Source organism: Bos javanicus, chromosome 16 (assembly GCF_032452875.1).
Source record: "Bos javanicus breed banteng chromosome 16, ARS-OSU_banteng_1.0, whole genome shotgun sequence".
Lineage (NCBI taxonomy): Eukaryota > Metazoa > Chordata > Mammalia > Artiodactyla > Bovidae > Bos > Bos javanicus.
In genome coordinates this window covers 62,580,851-62,604,654 of record NC_083883.1, presented here as the reverse complement: position 1 = coordinate 62,604,654, position 23,804 = coordinate 62,580,851, and the positions used below count along the sequence as shown (strand labels likewise).

Below are 23,804 nucleotides of genomic sequence, written 5' to 3'. Positions count from 1 at the left end.
GTATACAATGCAGAGTAGATACCAATAATTTCCAGAATTTTTGTTTTGTGACTTACTGTTTTGTAATTATTCCTTCTCTACTTTATGACCTTCCCTCAAACTTACCAATAAATAAAGAAATAGCACTGTGTGACAAATGACACAGTACCCTTGTGTGTTATTGACCTTTATATGCAAAGGCAAACTTTAAATACTGAAAATATTTTAAATATTCTGTAGTATCACAAAGATTAAAAGCATTTTTCAAAGGTCCATTTAGTCAAGGCTATGGTTTTTCCAGTAGTCATGTATGGATGTGAGAGTTGGACTATAAAGAAAGCTGAGTGCCAAAGAATTGATACCTTTGAACTGTGGTGTTGGTAAAGACTCTTGAGAGTGCCTTGGACTGCAAGGAGATCCAACCAGTCCATTCTGAAGGAGATCAGCCCTGGGTCTTCAATGGAAAGACTGATGTTGAAGCTGAAACTCCAATACTTTGGCCACCTGATGTGAAGGGCTGACTCATGTGAAAAGACCCTGATGTTGGCAAAGACTGAAGGCAGGAGGAGAGGGGACGACAGAGGATGAGATGGTTGGATGTCATCACCGACACAATGGACATGAGTTTGTGTAAAATCCGGGAGTTGGTGATGGACAGGGAGGCCTGGCGTGCTGTGATTCATGGGGTCGCAAACAGTCAGACACGACTGAGCAACTTAACTGAACTGAACTATGTTGTTGTTTCCAATTACACATATGATGCCTACAGAGGTAATATTCCAGAGAAGTTAAGGACATGGACTTTGCAATTAGAGAGACTTGCATTTAATTCTGACTCTATTCTCAAAAATAGAATGACTTTCAACTAGTTAACTTAGAAGTTTCTGACTTTGGAATACAATGCTGTGGGCGGAGAGGGAGAGTGGAGCCCCAAGCACATCACTGGTTTTAAGGCAATGTTAGATGTTTTTTTTAATTAAAGAAATAGTCTATCTAATAAAAAAAATAGTAAAGCATTTTTCATTTCTTCTAGCTTCCTACTTGTATGCTATTCAAAGTTGATACGTATTTTCATCGCATAATTTTACTACCTATTTATAGCATCATCTTGTGTCCTAACAGTGAGCTTTAAATTATGCTTAATTCTCTGTGAAAGAGAAGTATTTTTGTCAACTCAAATAGCAATGTTATTTATCATTCAGAAGCATATCTTTCCTATTAGCGAACTAGTTCAAGATCAGCGGCATCTTTAAAGAATACACAAGTATATTTTTGAGGGTAATAATATTTTTTATCTAGAACTTGTCATTTCCATAATACAAGGGAATATGCAATCCTTTTCCAATGTAAACATGAACTAGGCACATCCTTCAGAAGAAAAAACTCCATTACATGTCTCTGAATATCAGTCAGGTCTTTTGATCCTTTCTACAAGAAGTTCATGGGGAATAGAAAATACATTATTCTTAAAGAGATGACAATTATCTTTTTGGCTTGCCTCACGTCTCAACTTCTGCTTTTAGCAATCTGTATTTATTTCAAAAGAAGGTTGCAGTGGTCACAAACAAATCTAGAATTTTGGGGATTAAACTCTCTACTTGTCCCTAGTATATAGTCTTCTCATACAATATGAACCCACTACTAGCAGAAGGACTTCTAAACATCGACAATAAATGACTGAACAAAACAACACTAGCAGGAAAGTGGAACTTATAAAAGATACTCTCATGCTACTACCAAGCCAAAAATGTAACAAATTAGATATAGTTCTCCCTATCATAAATATCAGATGGCTTTATTTCTAGGTCAGAAAAAAAAATTTTAAACAGACAGTGATATAGGAAAACAAAATGAAAAACTGGGGGAAGGGAGACACAAGATTATAAACAATGTAAGTAATGTACTGTGAATGCATAGATCTGACAGCAATCCTATACATGCAAAACTACTTCATGAATTTTAGAAATGCAATTCAGTCTTCCATCCTCTTGAATTTAAAAAGCAACCTCACATCTGTTAAAACAACAAAGACTTGGGGAAAGAGGTGAGGTGGAAGAAGATGCCTGAAGTGGACTCTGTCCATTTAAGCGTATAATCAGAATGAATTATTTACAAGCATACTTTCATCTTCAATGCCACTAAGAGCTGAATTCTAAGGAGCTTAGGGAGACTGTAACACATCTGCTAATCAAGTTGAATAAGCAGAGGAGACCTAAGCAAAAAATGATCCAACAAAATCTGTTTGTAGTAAGATTGGGAAAGGGGGTGGGCAACTAAAAAGAAATGCTAGAAAAGCAGAGGCTAGTACAGCAGTGGTCAGTGACTTACATCCTTAACTATATCTTGTTCATCCCATTTTAGAAAGTCAGAGAGCTGTATTAAGCTAACTGAATCAAAGTTATACTAGGCTAACATCAGCCATATATTCTCCATCAAAAGGAATACTTTGTAACAGAAGAGACAAAATGCAAAAGGAAAAAAAGCACTTTGAGGTCTTTCCATTTCAATTCAAATTCTCTAAAACACATATTCCATTAAAGTAGACATACATGGAAAATATTCAACAATTCATACATGGTTTTTCAAATTTATGCCTATTTCATATATCTTTGAAAAGAAGCATATAAAAACAAAAAGTGGTTTAGTGTCTTACAAAAAATATACAACCACCCAATGGCTTATACAAACCTCAGCAATCAAAGCAAACTGTGCTTGGTATCAAGACAATACAACGCCAAAAAATCTTTATAAACTAAGATGTAACATCATCTGCTTCTATTCTAGTTTTAAAGAAAGGCTATGTGTGTCACCTCAGCCTACAGTTTATGAAATGACAATCAGCATTATAAAAAAATAACAAACTATGCTTAGCCTTCTAACCAGCAGGCAAAATTCTGCATCTAAAGATCAAAAGAAGTTAAAAATTAAAAAACAAAACTAAAAACAAAGAAGCAAGCTAGGTGAATTTTCAAATAAATGGTACTTTGGCTTTAAGGAATATTGAGGGAAAGGATTCATATTTATTCCTACTCATTAATGTGCTCAGTAAATATGTAAGGTATGTGCCTATTTTAGATACTAAATATAAAACATAAAAAAAAAAAAAAAAAAGGTAAAAATCTCTGGTTTCAAGGGACTTCTATTGCCTCAGTTCAGTTCAGTCACTCAGTCGTGTCCAACTCTCTGCAACCCCACGGACCGCAGCACACCAGGCTTCCCTATCCATCACCAATTCCCAAAGCTTACTCAAACTTATGTCCATTAAGTCGGTGATGCCATCCAACCATCTCATCCTCTGTCATCCCCTTCTCCTCCTGCCTTCAATCTTTACCCAGCACAGGGTCTTTTCCAATGAGTCAGTTCTTCCCATCAGGTGGCCAAAGTATTGGAGTTTCAGCTTCAGCATCAGTCCTTCCAATGAATATTCAGGACTGATGTGCTTTAGGATTGACTGGTTGGATCTCCTTTCAGTCCAAGAGAGTCTCAAGAGTCTTCTTCAACACCACAGTTCAAAAGCATCAATTCTTATGTGCTCAGCTTTTTTTTATAGTCCAACTCTCACATCTGTACATGACTACTGGAAAAACCATAGCTTTGACTAGACAAACCTTTGTTGGCAAAATAATGTCTCTGCTTTTTAATATGCTGTCTAGGCTGGTCATAGCTTTTCTTCCAAGGAGCAAGCGTCTTTTAATATACTATCTCAAGAAAACTAATAAATCAATGAAAAAAACACAAGATATCAAAGAACTGTATGCAAAAATAAATAAAATAGGGTGATGTAAAAAAGTGACTGAGGGGCTAATAAGACTGACTATTCAGAAGGTCTCTTGAAGGACACAGCTATGAAATGATCTAGTCATTCTCAACACAGAGCAAGAGCTAAGGCCCTATTGTAAGAACAAGCTTGGGCTGATTTAGGTATAGAAAAGGCAATAGGACTGGAACCTAGTAAAGAAGGGGGGAAATGGTGTGGTTACAGACACAGGATCAGATTATTTAGGGCCTTGTAGGTCAGAGTAATAAATTTTTACATCATACCCTTGGATTCTAAGAGGCTGTCTCATGAAACTTACTGCCATGCTTTCTGTAAAATAGCTGTTGGGGATACAATCTAGCACACCAAAGAAAATACTCTTCCTGAAGATCCGAAGGAAGGACTTCTCTTTAATCTCATGTTGAGTAAAAACCGATCTTTTTCTGAGGAACTGGTATAAATTTACCTTATGAATTAATTCTGAAATTAATCATGCTCACCTCTACCTTCTGAACTCCAGCAAAGTCAGGGTTGAACTTACAATTAGCTTCTGGAAACTGTATAAATCTTATAGCATCTTTTTATTTTTTTAAATAAACTCTTCATTTTAGAATAGGTTTATATTTACAGAAAAGTTGTACAAAAGTTACAAAACTTGTACATTTACTGCCCCCCACTCTCCAGTTTTCCTGTTATTAACATCTTACATGATGAGTATGGTACATTTGTCAGAATTAATGAGCCAATAATGATACATTATTAACTAAAGTCCATAATTTACTCAGATTTCCTTAATTTTATTTGATGTTCTTTTCCTTCCAGGATCTTTATGGTATCTATTGTATATATTAAATTTACTGGAGGACTTCCCTTGTGGTTCAGGGAGATACGGGTGGTTAAGAAACTACCTGCCAATGCAGGGGGCATGGGTTCAATCCCTGGTCCAGGAAGCTTCCACATGCCACAGGGCAATTAAGCCTGTGAACCACAACTACTGAGCCAGGACTCTAGAGACGATAAGCCCCAACCACTGAAGCCCTTGGCTCTAGAGTCTGTGCTCTACAACAAGAGAAGCCACCATAATGAGAAGCACATTTTCCGAAACTAGAGAGTAGCCTCCACTTGCCAATTGAGAAAGCCTGAGTGCAGCAACGAAGACCAGCTCAGCCATAAATAAATAAATAAATAAAAATTTACTGGAGTTTTCTCTTACAATTCTATCTTTATTTCCCCCTTATTCTAACCTTTATAACTACTGCTATCTAATGATTTTATCTAATTTTATACACCTTTCCCAATACTTCTAGGAATTATTTGGAGTAATAAAAAACTTAGTACAGATTTCTGGAAAGACAATTAGTTTCTGCCCAATAAGTCAAATAGTTCAGTATTATTCAAACTAGATAATGCTTCTTTTAAAAATACAAAGACTCAAGGAAATGCCTGATTAAAAATGTTTGAATTCAAAGACACCATTTGGATAAAAATATAAAGTCAATATAAAAAACTATTTTTATGTTTCAATACTAGTTTAATCTCTTGAATTCTCCTTTGGTTGTCACCTATAGCATCAGTAATCCTGATTGTTCTTCCTGAGTCATGCAAACTTAACATGGTCTCAGATCGCATAAATCTAAAATGATGATGAAGCAAAATGATCTTTTAAAAGTTCCTTTCAATTAGAAATGTCGATTTTTAATTCTGTGACATAGCCTGACTGTCAGATTCTCATATTTTTCCATCACAAGAATAGAAAACATTAATGCTTCTTAACAAAGATACTATATTTTAAAAAGATGATGGCAAAATAAAGTTTGAAGCTTTATGTGAAAATAACTCAGTATAAACCAAGACAAATTTAGTATACAAATTATATGAAGTGTGTAAGTCATAAGTATCAAAATTATCCTGAAGGAGGAAATTTTCCCGATACAGGTGTGACTATTTACCCAAGAACAGGGTGACCAAAAATTTGTGGCCAAACCAAAAAATTTGACAAAATTTGATTATGTTAAATGGGTACCACAATTAGAAGTTCTGTTGTCATATCCATAATAAACTGTCTTGCCTCAAAACAATCCTGATTATTAAGATACTACTGATTCACTGACGTTGGGACTTTCCGTTTGCAGCTTAATTTAATCTGTCCCAAATACCTCACTGACAGCAGGAATTATAAAAAGCACAATATAGTTTAAAGGGTTTTAGCATCTATTTCTGAAAGTTCCTCAAAACATTACTTCATTAAAGGTTGAATTTAAAGGTTCTAAGTGCGTGTCTGCCCCTCCACATAAAATAAATCCTCATTTTACTGTCACATATGTTCTACAATTCTTCCTGCAGAAAAAAGATAAAATAAACAGTAAAATTCTTAATTATGTCCTTATTTTAAAATCATTACACTGTGTCAGATCAGATCAGTCGCTCAGTCGTGTCCAACTCTTTGCGACCCCATGAATCGCAGCACGCCAGGCCTCCCTGTCCATCACCAACTCCTGGAGTTCACTCAGACTCATGTCCATCGAGTCAGTGATGCCATCCAGCCATCTCATCCTCTGTCGTCCCCTTCTCCTCCTGCCCCCAATCCCTCCCAGCATCAGAGTCTTTTCCAATGAGTCAACTCTTCGCATGAGGTGGCCAAAGTATTGGAGTTTCAGCTTTAGCATCTTTCCTTCCAAAGAAATCCCAGGGCTGATCTCCTTCAGAATGGACTGGATGGATCTCCTTGCAGTCCAAGGGACTCTCAAGAGTCTTCTCCAACACCACAGTTCAAATGCATCGATTCTTCGGCGCTCAGCCTTCTTCACAGTCCAACTCTCACATCCATACATGACCATTGGAAAAACCATAGCCTTGACTAGACAAACCTTTGTTGGCAAAGTAATGTGTAAGTTTTAACAAAGAATTTTAAGCCATCTTTTTGGTCACATATTTCCAAATGTGAATGCCTACCAAAACTAACAAATTACACGGAAGAGCAGGCAATGATATTAACACATATCAAAAGAGATTAGATATGAATTGATAAGGAATACCTGAGAATAAGTCTTTTAGCATTTTAAATATTTTCCTTCAGAATATGAGAATCTCCTAGTTACAATCACAAAATATTTATTTGTTGTTTTTTTGTAACACATTTGTTTTAAATAAAAGTAGAGACACTTTATTTTTCACGAATCAACGTATAATGATTCATGAAATTAACTCTCAAAGGATGAATAAAGCAAAATAACCAAGAAAAATAATCTAAATGTTTATTTATTTGAATAATAAAAGCAACTTTAAGTAAACATGCTTTGATTTCTTAATACATTGAAATTAATTTTGTTTGGTTGATTTACTTTTAAATGGGAAAAAAGCCACCTTATCTGTGATATTAGAATAAAAGCACTATCTAAAAATTAGAAGAAAATGATCCACTAGTGTAAAAAATAGTGAACAAATTCTTATCAAACAAAAGCTTTCATATACTGTGCCTTTTATCTAATATACTTCTATCAGATAAACCACTTCACTCTTTAAGAATCCATTTCAAGTTATTTTTCTTTCACTATAATTAGAAACCCATTCCATCTTAAACAAAAGTACTGTGAAAATATGAATATGCCACTTATTGCACTATGTCTCATCTTAAGTAGTAAAAATAATTCTTTAATTCTAATAACAATATTAAGTTATAACTATTTAATATATGTAAATAATCAGTACAGCTATTACTTATACTCAACTCAATGCAATAAACATTTAAAAAATAAACATCCTATTGATGCTAATAGAATAATCAAACTACCAATGAACTTAAGAAATTGATTAACCTACTGGCTAGTTATTATCTAAAAAAACTTAGCATTAACAATACTGACCTAAAATTCTTTAAGATTATTTATGGCAAGGGTTCTTGACTTTGGCTATATATTAGAATTACCTAGAGAGACAGTAAAACTATCAGTGCCTGAGTTACACTCCCCATATCCTATTTTATTTGGCCTGAGAAAAATGTTAAAAGTTGAAAGCCCTATCTTGGACTCTGTGATAAATCTGTTGATGATGCATTACTTTACAGATAACTGCTAAATAAAAATCTAGAAATATGATCTCAGTAGCAAGAATAAAGGAATAACAGAAATGATTATAATTTAAACACTGTATAAAAGAGAATAAATTAATACAGTATCACAATGCAAATGAGAGACAAAATTGAGTCCCTTTAATAACATTTTCTAACCTCAATACTATATAAGATAATGTTTCCTTAAACTACTTTCAATTCTTCAGTGTGTCTAAAAAGAAAAACTCCTGTTAAGAAAATAAAAACTACATGACTTTAGTGTTTATCTGAGAATTGAAAGAATGAATAAGTTCAAAATATTTCCCCTATGAAGACAGCACATACATGTGCATAATCAGCCTACAATACTCCCTTTATAACAGGGTCCAATGAAGTTCATGTCTCTGGACAATGAGATAAAAAGCTATTAACTGTAAATATTTGTCAATTTTAGCATACTTTGACAGAATTTAGTTTTTCCTCCAAAAACAGCTGACAGTGTATGAGATTTACTAGCAACATGACCTAGCATGGAAGGATGAATAAAGAACATTATAACGTTCAACACACTTCAGAATATCTTTGTTACAAACCAGATGGTAAAACTTAAAAAAAAAAAAAAATTAAGGAGAAGTAGCCCAATTAGAATAAAGTTAAAAGAACCACTACTAAAGCAAGTTACACAGGGTGAGGAAATCACCTTAACTTCCACATAATTTCATTTTTCTCATATTCTTAAACTCTTTTGAGGTGGTACTCTTCAAGACACATAAGAGATAATAACCCAATAAAGAACTAAATATTTGTCTTCAGTTAAATATTAGAGAACACATTAATTATATTAAATGTATTAAATATAATCCAAAATTTAGTGACATATTATAAAACTAATACCCAGGTGTCAGTATCCTGGTAAAGATTTTGAGATTCTGAAGGAAGCACACTTTGAATTCAGAATGGTTAGAAAGATATACATGTCTATGTCATTAAAGACAATCAGATTTTTAATTACAGATCTATAGTTTTAATAAACAACTTCATATTCATCTCTCATGGAAATATGATACAAAATTTTAAAAGAATATCCGGCCTCAGAAGGAACACTCCCTCAAATAGTTGTTGAATTAGCTCCTATTTACTGACATAAGAACTACAACTTTAACTTACAACTCCTCAAACCTATCAATGGTTAAACCCATAAAGAGTGAACTGGTGAGCAGAAGCTGAGGTAACAGAAAAGGAAGGATCAATAAAGATAATTAGAAAGATAACCACTATGCTTAGGTCAGTCACTTTACGACTGCCAAGCTGTGCACATGCATACATATACATGCTTATATCTATGTACACACACAGAGTAGATACGTCTTGTTTCACTAGTCTCAGTCTAAAGACATGACATAAATAGAAACAAAAGGCTTTGGTGCCCAGACTAGTTATGAACTAAGGATTCACTGAATGATGGATGGATGGATGAACAGATAAGAAAAACAGACATAAGAACACATTGCTGGGGGGAGGCAGCATGGCACTTAAGAACTTTAAACCAGTATCTGTGATTCACAATGCTAAGGTGATGTAAGGACATAAGAGATCCATCATAAAGTAAATGTGAGCTAAACAATAAAAATTTCACTGAAACATAAAGTAATCATAATATATATTACAAAAGCCAAAAAAGATCTGTATAGTAGGGTAAGTTATATTAGTTTTATACTATTCGGTTTAAAATATCTCTTCTTAAAAAGAAGTTGTATGTGGTTAAATGTAGGGATTAATGCATCTTACCTTCCACAGAAGGTGCCTGGTCCTGAGCTGAATACAGCATATCCTTAAAAGCCTATTAGAAAGTAAGAAAAGAAATACATCAAATCATGAATAATCTTCACAGTAAAAGCATTTTCAGCTGAATTATTACTTTTTTTTCAATATCCAGACAATGACTACACAGGGTCCCCCAAATTGAGAATTTAGTAAAATACTTTGATTAACTTTAATAAGCTAAAACCCAAATACTATCCTTTCATATTCAGTACTGTCCCATTTTTAAGATGAGGGCTAATATATATATACTTTAAAAATTAAAGGGAATTTGGAAAAGAATGAAAAATCATGAACACTCTAGACCAAAAAAAAAAAAAAAAAAAACACCACTGGTGAGTCACAAATTGGCCTCCAGCATCCCTCAACCTCAGTAAAATTGACATCTGGGGCTAGATAATTCTTTATTTGTTTTTTGTATCTAGAGTGTTTTTTTTTTTTTTTCCCCTTTTGTATCTAGAGATTCACTAGATACCAGCAACAACCAACCAAAAATGTCTCCAGACACTACCAAATGCCCCAGAGGACAAGAATCACCCCTCCCCAGAATCACTGGCCTACAGCATTCAAGCATATAAAAACCAAAAAAGAAGAAATAAACCTCCAAGGTAGTCTACTCCAGTTAAATCACATTCTTCCCAAATGGATTTACCATTATTTTAAGTTAGTGACCAATATATCAGTTCCATGACTAACCCCTAAGCAAGTCTGACAATACACAAAAGCCCTAAGTGAATATAACAAAGATCTAGAACTTCTTTTAAGAAAAAGGTATATATAATCACTTTTTTAAAAAATAATTTCAGATGTCCCAGGAACTACTAATTTCCAGTCTAAAAAAGAAATTAGAAGATTTTATCAAACATCAGAAAGTATTTCAGGTCACAGACTGGAATTATATATTAAAAGTCCTATACAACTTTACAGTGGTAGTTATGCTATAGTTCTTCCATGGAATATTTTAAGGGTGTAAATGTGTACATTGCTTAGAGTAGAATAAATTTCCAGAAGTAGAAAATTTCAAGAGGAAAGAAACAAAAAAATCCAGCCAGAGAAACTTCAGAGAATAAAACTACCCTCAGTTCTGTTCAGTAGCTCATTCGTGTCCAACTCTGTGACCCCATGGCCTGCAGCACACCAGGCTTCCCTGTCCATCACCAACTCCTGGAGCTTGCTCAAACTCATGTACTACCATGGAACCAGATAATATCAGAGACTCAAACACCTAACTGAAGTTTTTCTACTTCTTAAGTATGATAGGCATATGTACCTAAATCAGATGATGTTATCAGTAAGTAATAAACCACCAATGACTAGCAGAAAAGCTTGTATGCAGTAGGAACTCAATACATAGCTCTTGAATTCAAAAGGGTTTCTTATTAGCACACTGAAAAAGCACAGTAAGTAAAATCTCTGATATGTAATGCAAATGAATTAAATTTGCAAAAGGAAAATTTACCAAATTAAGGTTTAAAAAGATTAAATTTTATAAAGACAAAGATTAAGATAGTCTTCATTTTGATTATAAACTAAATCATAGTTTCATTTAAATCAAGACAACTCTCAGTAAAATCAAGGATAATTCTTTTTGCTTCTTACTACTTCAGTTTTCTTCTGAATAAGAGACCTTCTATGTTTTTGACAGTAATAGACTTTAGAGGACTCTATAAATAGGACACCATCCCCTGACTGTGACTAGAGAAGAGCCCCCATTTGGGAAACCACCTGGGGAAAATCCTACAGTGTATTGTCTATATTAGTTCCCATGACTGTCTATTACATGACTCAGCTGAGTTAGGAGAAGTGCATCCAAATACACAAAACAACAAAATTGAGTTTCCTCATTCATGCTGTTTTAGTTTAAGGAAATCCAATACATTATATAAAATTCTGAATCTGTATAATAACTAAAATCAATATGTATTCATTTGCATCACAAAAGACTTCTCTGATCACTGAGAAGGGCACGGATGTGATTCCTGGTCGGGGAACTAAGATCCCACAAGCTGTGTGGTACAGCCAAAAGAAAAAGATCCAAAGCAATCCTTACATAGCATCTCTACTGTGATCTCTGAGTATGAAATTATTTTTGTTATGTTGTTCAGCCATTCAGTCGTGTGTGACTCTTTGCGACCCCAAGGACTGCAGCACACCAGGTTTTCCCTGTCCTTCACTGTCTCCCAGAGCTTGCTCAAATTCATGTCCATTGAGTCATTGATGCCATCCAACCATCTCATCCTCTGCCGTCCCCTTCTCCCCTTGCCTTCAATCTTTCTCAGCATCAAGGTCTTTTCCAGTGAGTCGGATCTTTCCATCAGGTGGCTAAAGTCTTGGCGCTTCAGCATCAGTCTTTCTTTCTAATTAATATCCAGGATTGATTTCCTTTAGGATTGACTGGTTGGATCTCCTTGCAGTCCAAGGGACTCTCAAGAGTCTTCTCGAACACCATGGCTCAAAAGCATCAATTCTGCAGTGTTCAGCCTTCTCTTTATGTTATAATGTTATTGAAATTTTTGTTATAGTGTTATTATCTTCGTTATAATATTATTGAAATATATACAAACTAGGATAAAACTCTTAGTGTTTATAACAATACATATGACAGTAAAATCTTACAAATTAAATCCAAACACAGTATTATTAAATCAACATTAACATGACAGGAAACAAGATGTTTGCTGAATTAAAATCTGAATTTGTAACATGAATACAATGCCATTTTGCCTATTCTGAGTTTGGAATGCCCAGATGACTATGTCAGATGGGATCTACTATGAGGCAGTACAGTCAGCTATCTATCAGGAGGCAGTATAGTCAGTGGCTAGAGGCTATGGAGTCAGGTAATATGTATGAAAACCAACTCTACCACTTATTAGCTATGTAAAAAATTAACTTCTCTATACTCCAGTACCCTCATCTGTAAAACAGGACTAGTAATTACACATACCTCACAGGTCTACTGTACAAATTAAAAACTTAAAACACAAATCCTTACATTAATTATGATTCATTATTATTGAATAATATCATATATATTATTATACATGAGGAGTATTTTGATAAGTGCCTGGAACCCAGAAGATGCTCAAAGAATGTTAGCTAACAGAATGTGAACTACCACAAAACTTATGTTATACAGTGGGCTATCGCATCATTTGGCCATCCACCTGCTAGACATGACTACATCATTTACGCATTAGAAATGCCTCAGTTCTTAATTAACTCTTCACAAAGTAGTATAACACTACTTGGAGCCAACATGACCAAACAAGCATAAACAGAGACACTGCAATCTCCTGGCATCTAGGTTATAAGATGGTCAAGTAGATGATTTAGAATATCCTCCTATTATATTTTCTGATGATTGCTGACATGAGTACACAGAGTTTTTAATTCTTATAAGAAACCTACAGTTTCCTAAGAGGACATATGCAGTCTCAATCTATATACACTGTATTTTTTCCTGCACATATTTTACTTTTATTTTGTTTTACTGGAGTATAATTATTTTACAATGTTGTGTTAGTTTCTGCTGTACAATGAAGTGAATCAGCTATATGTACACTTATATCCCCTCCCTCAAGGACCTCCCTCCCGCCCCACCATCCCATCCCACAGAACACCAAGCTGAGCTTCCTGTACCATACAGCAGGTTCTCACTAGCTACCCATCTTACACACGGTAGTATATATGAGAACAGACATATGGACACAGGGTGGGGGGCGCGGGAGAAGGAGAGGGCGGGACAAATTGGGAGATTAGGATTGACCTATGTACACTTTAAACAACAAGGACTCCTAATTTTATTGCTTAAACTTTCCACAATATATCTATTGTACAAAATAGGGTATAGTTCAATAATACTGCCAATACAAGCTTCTTATGTTGTTAATTTTTAATAACCCACAGTAGATCATCACTGGACTTCCCTGGTGGCTTAGTGGTAAAGAATCTACTTGACAATGCAGGATACATGGGTTCGATCCCTGAGTTGGGAATATGCCCTGGAGAAGGAAATGGCAACCCACTCCAGTATTATCTGGGAAATCCCATGGAAAGAGAAGCCTGGTGGGCTACAGTCCATGGGGTCGCAAAAGAGTTGGACATGACTTAGCAACTAAACAACAAAGATCATCTCTGATCTCCTTTCCCAACCCATGGGTTTCACAGACCATTTCATAGAACAAGGATCAGAAGCTAGAAAGATTCCTTGTTGTTCTTCAGTCTCCAGTCGTGTCCGACTCTTTGCAACACCATGGACTGCAGCACGCCAGGTTTCCCTGTCCATCACCATCTCCTGGAGTTTGCCCAAGTTCAGGTCCACTGAGTCGGTGATGCCACCCAACCATCTCATCCTCTGTCGTCCCCTTCTCCTCCTGCCCCCAATCCTTCCCAGCATAGGGTCTTTTCTAATGAGCCAGCTCTTCGCATTAGGTGGCCAAAGTATTGGAGCATCAGCTTCAGCATCAGTCCTTTCAATGAGTATTGAGGGTTGAAAGACTCCTACTGTGTCAACTTGCTATTAGCCTCGCACATGACATACCATAAATATTATCATCTTCATTAACAAAATATCTAATTTATATTTTTCACATATGCTTCAACATCCAAAGCAAGCACACTGGAATCCAATTACTGGATTAATGAACAATAAAATAAACACAGGCATTTGAAGAGAAAGGGCAAGGAATATTTGTTATAAACCTGTAAAGGAAGCATTATCCCTGTTAACAGAGCTTAATAATTCAATAAAATTTACATAAGATTTTTTCAAATGGCATTGACTATAATTTTGATATATACTTAAAAATATGTACACTATGCCTGACCTACACACCCCAGAAACACTCTCCAATTATCTCTTATCTTCTTTTTGTATTCCCTTTCTTTTTATCACTTATTTATGGCCACAGGGGCTCTTCATTGCAGCATGTGGGCTTAGTTGCCCCGTGGCATATGAGATTTTAGTTGCCCGACCAGGGATTGAATCCACGTCCCCTGCATTGGAAGGTGGATTCTTAACCACTCAACTACCAGGAAATCCCCCATCAGTTCAGTTCAATTCAGTTGATCAGTCGTGGCCGACTCTTTGCGACCCCATGAATCGCAGCACGCCAGGCCTCCCTGTCCATCACCAACTCCCGGAGTTCACCCAGACTCACGTCCATCGAGTCAGTGATGCCATCCAGCCATCTCATCCTCTGTCGTCCCCTTCTCCTCCTGCCCCCAATCCCTCCCAGCATCAGAGTCTTTTCCAATGAGTCAATTCTTCGCATGAGGTGCCCAAAGTACTGGAGTTTCAGCTTTAGCATCTTTCCTTCCAAAGAAATCCCAGGGCTGATCTCCTTCAGAATGGACTGGTTGGATCTCCTTGCAGACCAAGGGACTCTCAAGAGTCTTCTCCAACACCACAGTTCAAAAGCATCGATTCTTCTGCGCTCAGCCTTCTTCACAGTCCAACTCTCACATCCATACATGACCACAGGAAAAACCATAGCCTTGACTAGACAAACCTTTGTTGGCAAAGGAATGTCTCTGCTTTTGAATATGCAATCTAGGTTGGTCATAACTTTCCTTCCAAGGAGTAAGCGTCTTTTAATTTCATGGCTGCAGTCACCATCTGCAGTGATTTTGGAGCCCAGAAAAATAAAGTCTGACACTGTTTCCAATGTTTCCCCATCTATTTCCCATGAAGTGATGGGACTGGATGCCATGATCTTCGTTTTCTGAATGTTGAGCTTTAAGCCAACTTTTTCACTCTCCGCTTTCACTTTTATCAAGAGGCTTTTTAGTTCCTCTTCACTTTTTGCCGTAAGGGTGGTGTCATCTGCATATCTGAGGTTATTGATATTTCTCCCGGCAATCTTGATTCCAGCTTGTGTTTCTTCCAGCCCAGCGTTTCTCATGATGTACTCTGCATATAAGTTAAATGTGTGTGACAATATACAGCCTTGACGTACTCCTTTTACTATTTGGAACCAGTCCGTTGTTCCATGTCCAGTTCTAACTGTTGCTTCCTGACCTGCATACAAATTTCTCTAGAGGTGGATCAGGTGGTCTGGTATTCCCATCTCTTTCAGAATTTTCCACAGTTTATTGTGATCCACACCGTCAAAGGCTTTGGCATAGTCAATAAAGCAGAAATAGATGTTTTTCTGGAACTCTCTTGCTTTTTCCATGATCCAGCCGGGAGGACCAACCCCACGTCCAAGGAGCCGTGGCTGTGCAGGCGCAGGAGGGCCTAGAGGAGCTATCCCACGTTGAAGGTCAGGAAGGGCGGCAGTGAGGAGATACCCCTCGTCCAAGGTAAGGAGCAGCGGCTGCGCTTTGCTGGAGCAGCCATGAAGAGATACCCCATGCCCAAGGTAAGAGAAACCCAAGTAAGATGGTAGGTGTTGCAAGAGGGCATCAGAGGGCAGACACACTGAAACCATACTCACAGAAAACTAGTCAATCTTATTACACTAGGACCACAGCCTTGTCTAACTCAATTAAACTAAGCCATGCCCGTGGGGCAACCCAAGATGGGCGGGTCATGGTGGAGAGATCTGACAGAATGAAATTCCCTATATTCCCCTTTTAATCTCTTTACCAGAAATACTGAGTAGTCTGTGAATAATGTGCAAGTCAGTTACATTTGACCTGGTTTGTCTCACTATCCAGAAATCAGTCATATTTTCCTGATACTAAAGTGCTAGGAACAGTTCTATAAATCAAATTATAAAACTCAGAAGAGGGCACTGGACATTCTCAAGAGTCCTGTACAAAGAATGACTATCTAATTTACCTTTATTTCTATCCCCAAATACAAATAAACTAACTGAACTCTGTTTTTGATGATAGAAATAATCTGTAAAGTTAAAAAAAAAATCTTTATAATCTAATATAATAAAATTTAAAATTAATGTATTCTCATATATGCTTAACAATCCTATAGTTTATTAGGCACCTATAGTATATTAGAAGCATTACCCATGGCTCAATTTTCATGGAATTTAAATGTATCCCATCAGCAAACTGGAGAAGAAAACGGCAACCATTTCAGTATTGCCTGGAAAATCCCATCTATGGGGTTGCAAAGAGACATGACTTAACTGAGCACCATCGGTAAAAGGCAATTCAATATACAAAAGTTGTCACAACATTAAAGTATTAATGAATTTGTTAAATGTATAAAATATATGTAATTTATAATAGGAAGAACCAATTTGGAGTAGGTCCTGCTATATCTGTATTTATACATTTCCTCCCTAACATACTGTAATATCCACTGACATGGTTTTTACTATTTCTATGTAGGTATCTCCCTAATCTAAATCCTCAGCCACATGTCTGCTAACACATATACAAAATGTCTAAAATTCATTTTCTTCCCAAAGCCTACACTTTTCATGTCTTTATTTCTGTTAATGTCACTGCCAGTAACCACATCACACAGATTAACAATCTTAATTATTGTCTCACTCCTTCAGTAAATACTTGTGTATCTGCTACATGCCAGGCCTGTTTTAGGCACCTGGGATATACTATGAGGAAAAGAAAAATCCTTGTCCTAGGGGGTTAACATTTTTTTATGCTCTTCCTTTGCACTCCTAAGTTTAGTAATCTTATTCAGTCAATGCCACCACCCCCTCTTTTACTTTATTCTCTCCCATCCTCTCACCTAAACTATTTCAATGGACTCTTACTGCTCATTCTTTAATCCATGTTTCTTTGAGAAAAAGACATGTTACCCATTATTTGGAGTGAAATGTTATTTTCTAAAATTTACCTCTAATTTTGGCCTCTCAATTTTCTGATACTCTCCTTTTTATTTCCAACACTTTTCTAAATCATTAGATTTTTATGTCAGATGTAGTAACTAGCCTCTGAAATAGCCTCCAATGATTCCTAACTCCTGGTAGTAACACTCTTGTGCAATCCCCTTCCATACTAAATAGGACTGACCTGTATAGCCAACGGGGCTTCTCCATTGGCTCAGCGGTAAAGAATCTGCCTGCAATGCAGGAGCCATGGGAGCTGCAGATTTGATCCCTGGGTCAGGAAGATCCTCTGGAAAAGGGAATGGCTACCCACTCCAGTATTCTTGCCTGGAGAATCCCCTTGGACAGAGGAGCCTGGTGGGCTACAGTCCATGGGGTTGCAAAGAGTTGGACACGACTGACACAACTGAGCATGCATGCACGAGCGTGCAGCCAATAGAATACTGCATACATGACAGAATACTACTTCCACGGTTAGGTCATAAAAGGCACTGCAGCATTCATCTTGCTCTTTCTTCGATTCCCCACTCTAGAAAAAGCCAGTCATGAAGAAACTGAAGCACCCCTATGGAGAGATCCAAGCGGTAAGGAACTGAGACCTCCTAAAAAAAGTCAGCACAAATTTGTGAACCACGTGAGTGAGCTATTCTAGAATCGGATCCAGTCCCCGCCAAGCCTTGAGATGGCTGCAGCCCTGACTGACATCTTGACCACAACCTCACAAAATATCCTGAGCCAGAATCACCCAGTTAAGCTGCTTCCAAACTCTTTACACACAGAAAGATAATAAATGTTTCTTATTGTTTCAGTAGTTTTAGGTAGTTTGTTACAGAGTAACAGATATTTAATACATGAGGCTATATTTGAAAAATATTTTTATATCACAGAATGTAATGTTATTAGATCATAACCAACATCTTTGGCTTGTCTTGATCAAAGTACCTAAAATTTATAATTACATAAAGACACAAAAACTATGGAAAGGAAGACTATGACAATTTCAAGAAGTGATTTATTTAGCAATAACAAGCAAAACTGCATTCCCGTAAGTCACAGCCACCAATACTGTAATTTAACTTACACTGAATGCCCTTGAGAAATCATATAGCTGCATTTCTGGGCTGGGACAGAATAAATCTGACAGATTAAATCAGCGTCTTCCTTACCTAAGGATCCTGTTCTGACAGTAACATGCAGCTGATAACAAATGTTCTTTTATAACTAATTAAACCTATATGGCTCATTCTTACATTTACAGTGGTAACAGTTGTAAATTCTCTAAGGGCAGAGAGTAATCTCACTTCAGTTCTTACGGGGCATAGCATCTAGCACAGTAAAAGTCAAAATATGTTTGTATTTTGTAAACTGCACAGACTTTGTAACATAAAGCCTAAATATCCAAAATCAGCACATCAGTTAATTTTTAAAGTGTTAACTATGTTATTTATATTTAATTATTTTATAGCATTTCTAGTTTCATGAAACACCAAAATGCAAAGTCATTTCTTTTGTTCGAATTTTCATTATTTTTGTTAATTGCCACACAAAATTCAAACCTCTTTCATTTACTAGCCACAAGAAAAGTTCCTAGTGTGTTTGACTTCCAGTCCTCTTTAATATATAAGGTTTACACAGGTTGATAAAACATTGTTTTGTCCAAATATAATAGTATGGCAACATAAAATTCCCACTCTGTTCCTACCAACAGTTTGCTAGTTTATCTGAAAGAAAACAAAAAAGGAACCCAAAGGTTCTGCAATACACCTATACACTTCATAAAAACGGTTTCTAATCCATGAGTCCAAGACCAGTTCACAGCTCCAATTTCAATACTACCAGCTATCATCATTTAGTTTCCAAGGAATTTCATGACATTGAAAGAGGGTATTGGTATACTAAAAGACTGAGTACCAACACCCTAAAATAAATATCTACTGAATAAATGAATAAAAAGAAGGTGATGGCACCACACTCCAGTACTCTTGCCTGGAAGATCCCATGGACGGAGGAGCCTGGTAGGCTGAAGTCCATGGGGTTGCTGGGAGTCGGACACGACTGAATGACTTCACTTTCACTTTTCACTTTCATGCGTTGGAGAAGGAAATGGCAACCCACTCCAGTGTCTTGCCTGGAGAATCCCAGGGACGGGGAGCCTGGTGGGCTGCTGTCTCTGGGGTCGCACAGAGTCAGACACGACTGAAGCTACTTAGCAGCAGCAGCAGCAGCATGGCTTATTTTTAATGATAGAAATTAACAGCTATACATTATTGAAAAGTATCTTCTATAGATCAGGTCCTTGCTGGCAATTTCATATACTGTTGCTCTTTAGTCACTAAGTCATGTCTGACTCTTTGCGATCCCATGGACTGTAGCCTACAAGGCTCTTCTGTCTATGGGATCACCCTGCTAAGGATACCTCAGTGGGCTGCCATTTTCTTCTCCAGGGGATCCTCCCAACCCAAGGATCAAACCCACATCTCCTGCTTGGCAGGCAGATTCTTTACCACCATGCCACCTGGGAAGCCCTTTCATGTATTATTATATCTAATTCTCATAATAATCTTGAAAGGTAAATATTATCCTCATTTTGCACCAAGAAAACTGAGGTTCAGAGAAATAAAATAACTGTTTAAAAGGCCACAGCCAATAAATGAGGGAAATGCAATTAAAGCAAAAAATTTAGATAAAATTAAAGCTATCTTCTCTATTGCCTTCAAGATGAATGGACCCCACATATCTTTCAAAGAATTTTTTACTTTATCCTACTCATTCCTAAAGGTTCCATCCCATTTTCATCACTCTTGTTAATAGACAAATTTCTCAAACGAAAAGTACAGATATGTTGTCTAAATGACTTTTAACCTCTTCAAACTTGGAATAAAGTTAGCAGAAGAAAATCTGTGTTCAGAATTTTGTCATATCCAAAGGCCTACCTTAATCCTCATTCTCATTAACCTGTCTACAAAAAGCATGTCACTGCTGATAGTCCATTTACCCTTTACTCCCTTAACTCCTATGACAACTTATTTTCCAAGATTTCCTGTCTCTATTTTTCTGTGTTACATACTTTCCACTAGTGACTTAATTTTTAACTACTATCTCAATTATAATGTCTTATCTTTTGATATAATTTTTCAAATTCCAGCTAGTAGTTATCTCTACATATAGATATTTCACAAATGAAATCAGCATGAATTTACCACCTCCTGAAGTAGCTAGCTGGATCATGGAAAAAGCAAGAGAGTTCCAGAAAAACATCTATTTCTGCTTTATTGACTATGCCAAAGCCTTTGACGGTGTGGATCACAATAAACTGTGGAAAATTCTGAAAGAGATGGGAATACCAGACCACCTGATCTGCCTCTTGAGAAATTTGTATGCAGGTCAGGAAGCAACAGTTAGAACTGGACATGGAACAACGGACTGGTTCCAAATAGGAAAAGGAGTACGTCAAGGCTGTATATTGTCACCCTGTTTATTTAACTTATATGCACAGTACATCATGAGAAACGCTGGACTGGAAGAAACACAAGCTGGAATCAAGATTGCCGGGAGAAATATCAATAACCTCAGATATGCAGATGACGCCACTCTTATGGCAGAAAGTGAAGAGGAACTAAAAAGCCTCTTGATGAAAGTCAAAGTGGAGAGTGAAAAAGTTGGCTTAAAGCTCAACATTCAGAAAACGAAGATCATGGCATCCGGTCCCACCACTTCATGGGAAATAGATGGGGAAACATTGGAAACAGTGTCAGACTTTATTTTTCTGGGCTCCAAAATCACTGCAGATGGTGACTGCAGCCAGGAAATTAAAAGACGCTTACTCCTTGGAAGGAAAGTTATGACCAACCTAGATTGCATATTCAAAAGCAGAGACATTCCTTTGCCAACAAAGGTTTGTCTAGTCAAGGCTATGGTTTTTCCTGTGGTCATGTATGGATGTGAGAGTTGGACTGTGAAGAAGGCTGAGCGCAGAAGAATCGATGCTTTCGAACTGTGGTGTTGGAGAAGACTCTTGAGAGTCCCTTGGACTGCAAGGAGATCCAACCAGTCCATTCTGAAGGAGATCAGTCCTGGGTGTTCACTGGAAGGAATGATGCTAAAGCTGAAACTCCGGTACTTTGGCCACCTCACGCGAAGAGTTGACTCATTGGAGAAGACTCTGATGCTGGGAGGGATTGGAGGCAGGAGGAGAAGGGAATGACAGAGGATGAGATGGCTGGATGGCATCACCGACTCGATGGACGTGAGTTTGAGTGAACTCTGGGAGATGGTGATGGACAGGGAGGCCTGGCGTGCTGCGATTCATGGGGTCGCAAAGAGTCGGACACGACTGAGCGACTGATCTGATCTGATCTGAAAGTAGCTAGTCTCTACCACTTTCCTTACGTTTAAACCATTGTATTAAATTCTTCCCTCCTTCAACCTCTATATCTGGCTAGCCACCCAACCTCTGTTATTTAAAGCATAAATATTAAACCACCTACATAAATCACTGTGCTAAGCAAAAGGAAAGTGATACGTTTAAAAATGTCTAATAGGAACTTCCCTAGCAGTCCAATGGTTAAGACTCTGTATTCCCAATGCAGGCGGCATGGGTTTGATCCCTGAATGGGGAACTAAGGTCCCGCATGCCGCATGGCATGGCCAAAACAAAAGTTTAAAAGTATTATTTTATCTTAACCAATAATATTTTTATTTAATTTCAAATACTAATGAGAAAAAAAGATCTAATTACTAAAATATTGTGTATGTTTGCAATTAAGTAACTTGGAAGGGGGATGATACTTTAGTAGGATATTCTGTGTTTAACAAGGCAAGTTCACAATATATGCACTTAATTATTATTGTTGATTATTGATATCATGTTGTTTAAATTTTTTAAACATAAAGTTGGTTAAACAATGGTCTCATAAATTTTCCTAACATAAAACCTATCATATTAAATAACACTGTCTCTAAAATAGAAGAAAGGTCAAGAAGGAATGCCAAAATTCTGCACTTGATAGTAATTTCCTTCCCTAAAACACTTTCTTCTCTAATACATTACACTTACCAATCAAGTCGGAAATTTTAATAATGCTTACAACAAAAATGCAAAAGAAAAAGGAAAAAGTGACCAATTTTCTTCCCAGTTTTTCACCTCTACCAAAAGCCAAAAAATTTTCAAAAATGTACAATCTTTTTTTCTTTCATCAATAACCATCAGCAAGTGTAACAAACTTTATGTTCTATGAAATACTCAGTTCAGTTCAATTCCGTCACTCAGTCATGTCCAACTCTTTGCAACCCCATGAACTGCAGCACACCAGGCTCCCTGTCCATCACCAAGTCCCGGAGTCCACCCAAACTCATGTCCATTGAGTCAGTGATGCCATCTAGCCATCTCATCCTCTGTCATCCCCTTCTCCTCCTGCCTTCAATCTTACTCAGCATCAGGGTCTTTTCAAATGAGTCAGCTCTTGGTAGCAGGTAACCAAAGTATTGGGAGTTTCAGCTTCAGCATCAGTTCTTCCAATGAATGTTCAGGACTGATTTCTTTTAGGATGGACTGGTTGGATCTCCTTGCAGTCTAAGGGACTCTCAAGAGTCTTCTCCAACGCCACCATTCAAAGGTATCAATTCTTCGGTGCTCAGCTTTCTTTATAGTCCAACATCCATGTAAGACTACTGGAAAAACCATAGCCTTGACTAGACGGACCTTTGTTGACGAAGTAATGTCTCTGCTTTTTAATATGCTGTCTAGGTTGGTCATAACTTTCCTTCCAAGGAGTAAGTGTCTTTTAATTTCATGGCTGCAATCACCATCTGCAGTGATTTTGGAGCCCAGAAAAATAAAATCAGCCACTGTTTCCCCATCTATTTGCCATGAAGTGATGGGACCAGATGCCATGATCTTAGTTTTCTGAATGTTGAGCTTTAAGCCAACTTTTTCACTCTCCTCTTTCACTTTTATCAAGAGGCTTTTTAGTTCTTCTTCACTTTCTGCCATAAGGGTGGTGTCATCTGCATATCTGAGGTTGTTGATATTTCTCCCAGCTAGAATCTTGATTCTATCCAGTCCAGTGTTTCTCATGATGTACTCTGCATATAAGTTAAATAAGCAGGGTGACAATATACAGCCTTCACATACTCCTTTTCCTATTTGGAACCAGTCTGTTGTTCCATGTCCAGTTCTAACTGTTGCTTCCTGACCTGCATAGAGGTTTCTCAAGAGGCAGGTCAGGTGGTCTGATACTCCCATAGCCTTTTTTAAAAAGGTAAAATTCTTTCAACTTCCATTTGTTCAATAATTGAATAAACAGTCTAAGTTGTCCTTTCCTAGTTACAGTTTCACTGACCCCTTCCCCCAATTGTGTCAACAGTAAACAAATCAAGATGCTGCTCAACTGTTAGACTCAAACCACTAAGGATAGATATGTAATAATGGCTAATA

The 23,804-nt window shown here is 37.0% G+C and overlaps 1 protein-coding gene across 1 annotated transcript in view; it reads right to left on the bottom strand.

Moving 5' to 3' along the window:
* The window catches only part of XPR1 (xenotropic and polytropic retrovirus receptor 1), a 205,267-nt gene that overhangs the window by 167,622 nt on the left and 13,841 nt on the right, over positions 1-23,804 (bottom strand). Inside the window, exon 2 of the mRNA XM_061383382.1 lies at positions 9,573-9,624. Coding sequence (XP_061239366.1) covers positions 9,573-9,624 — 52 coding nt within the window. The remainder of the gene's footprint in view (positions 1-9,572; positions 9,625-23,804) is intronic.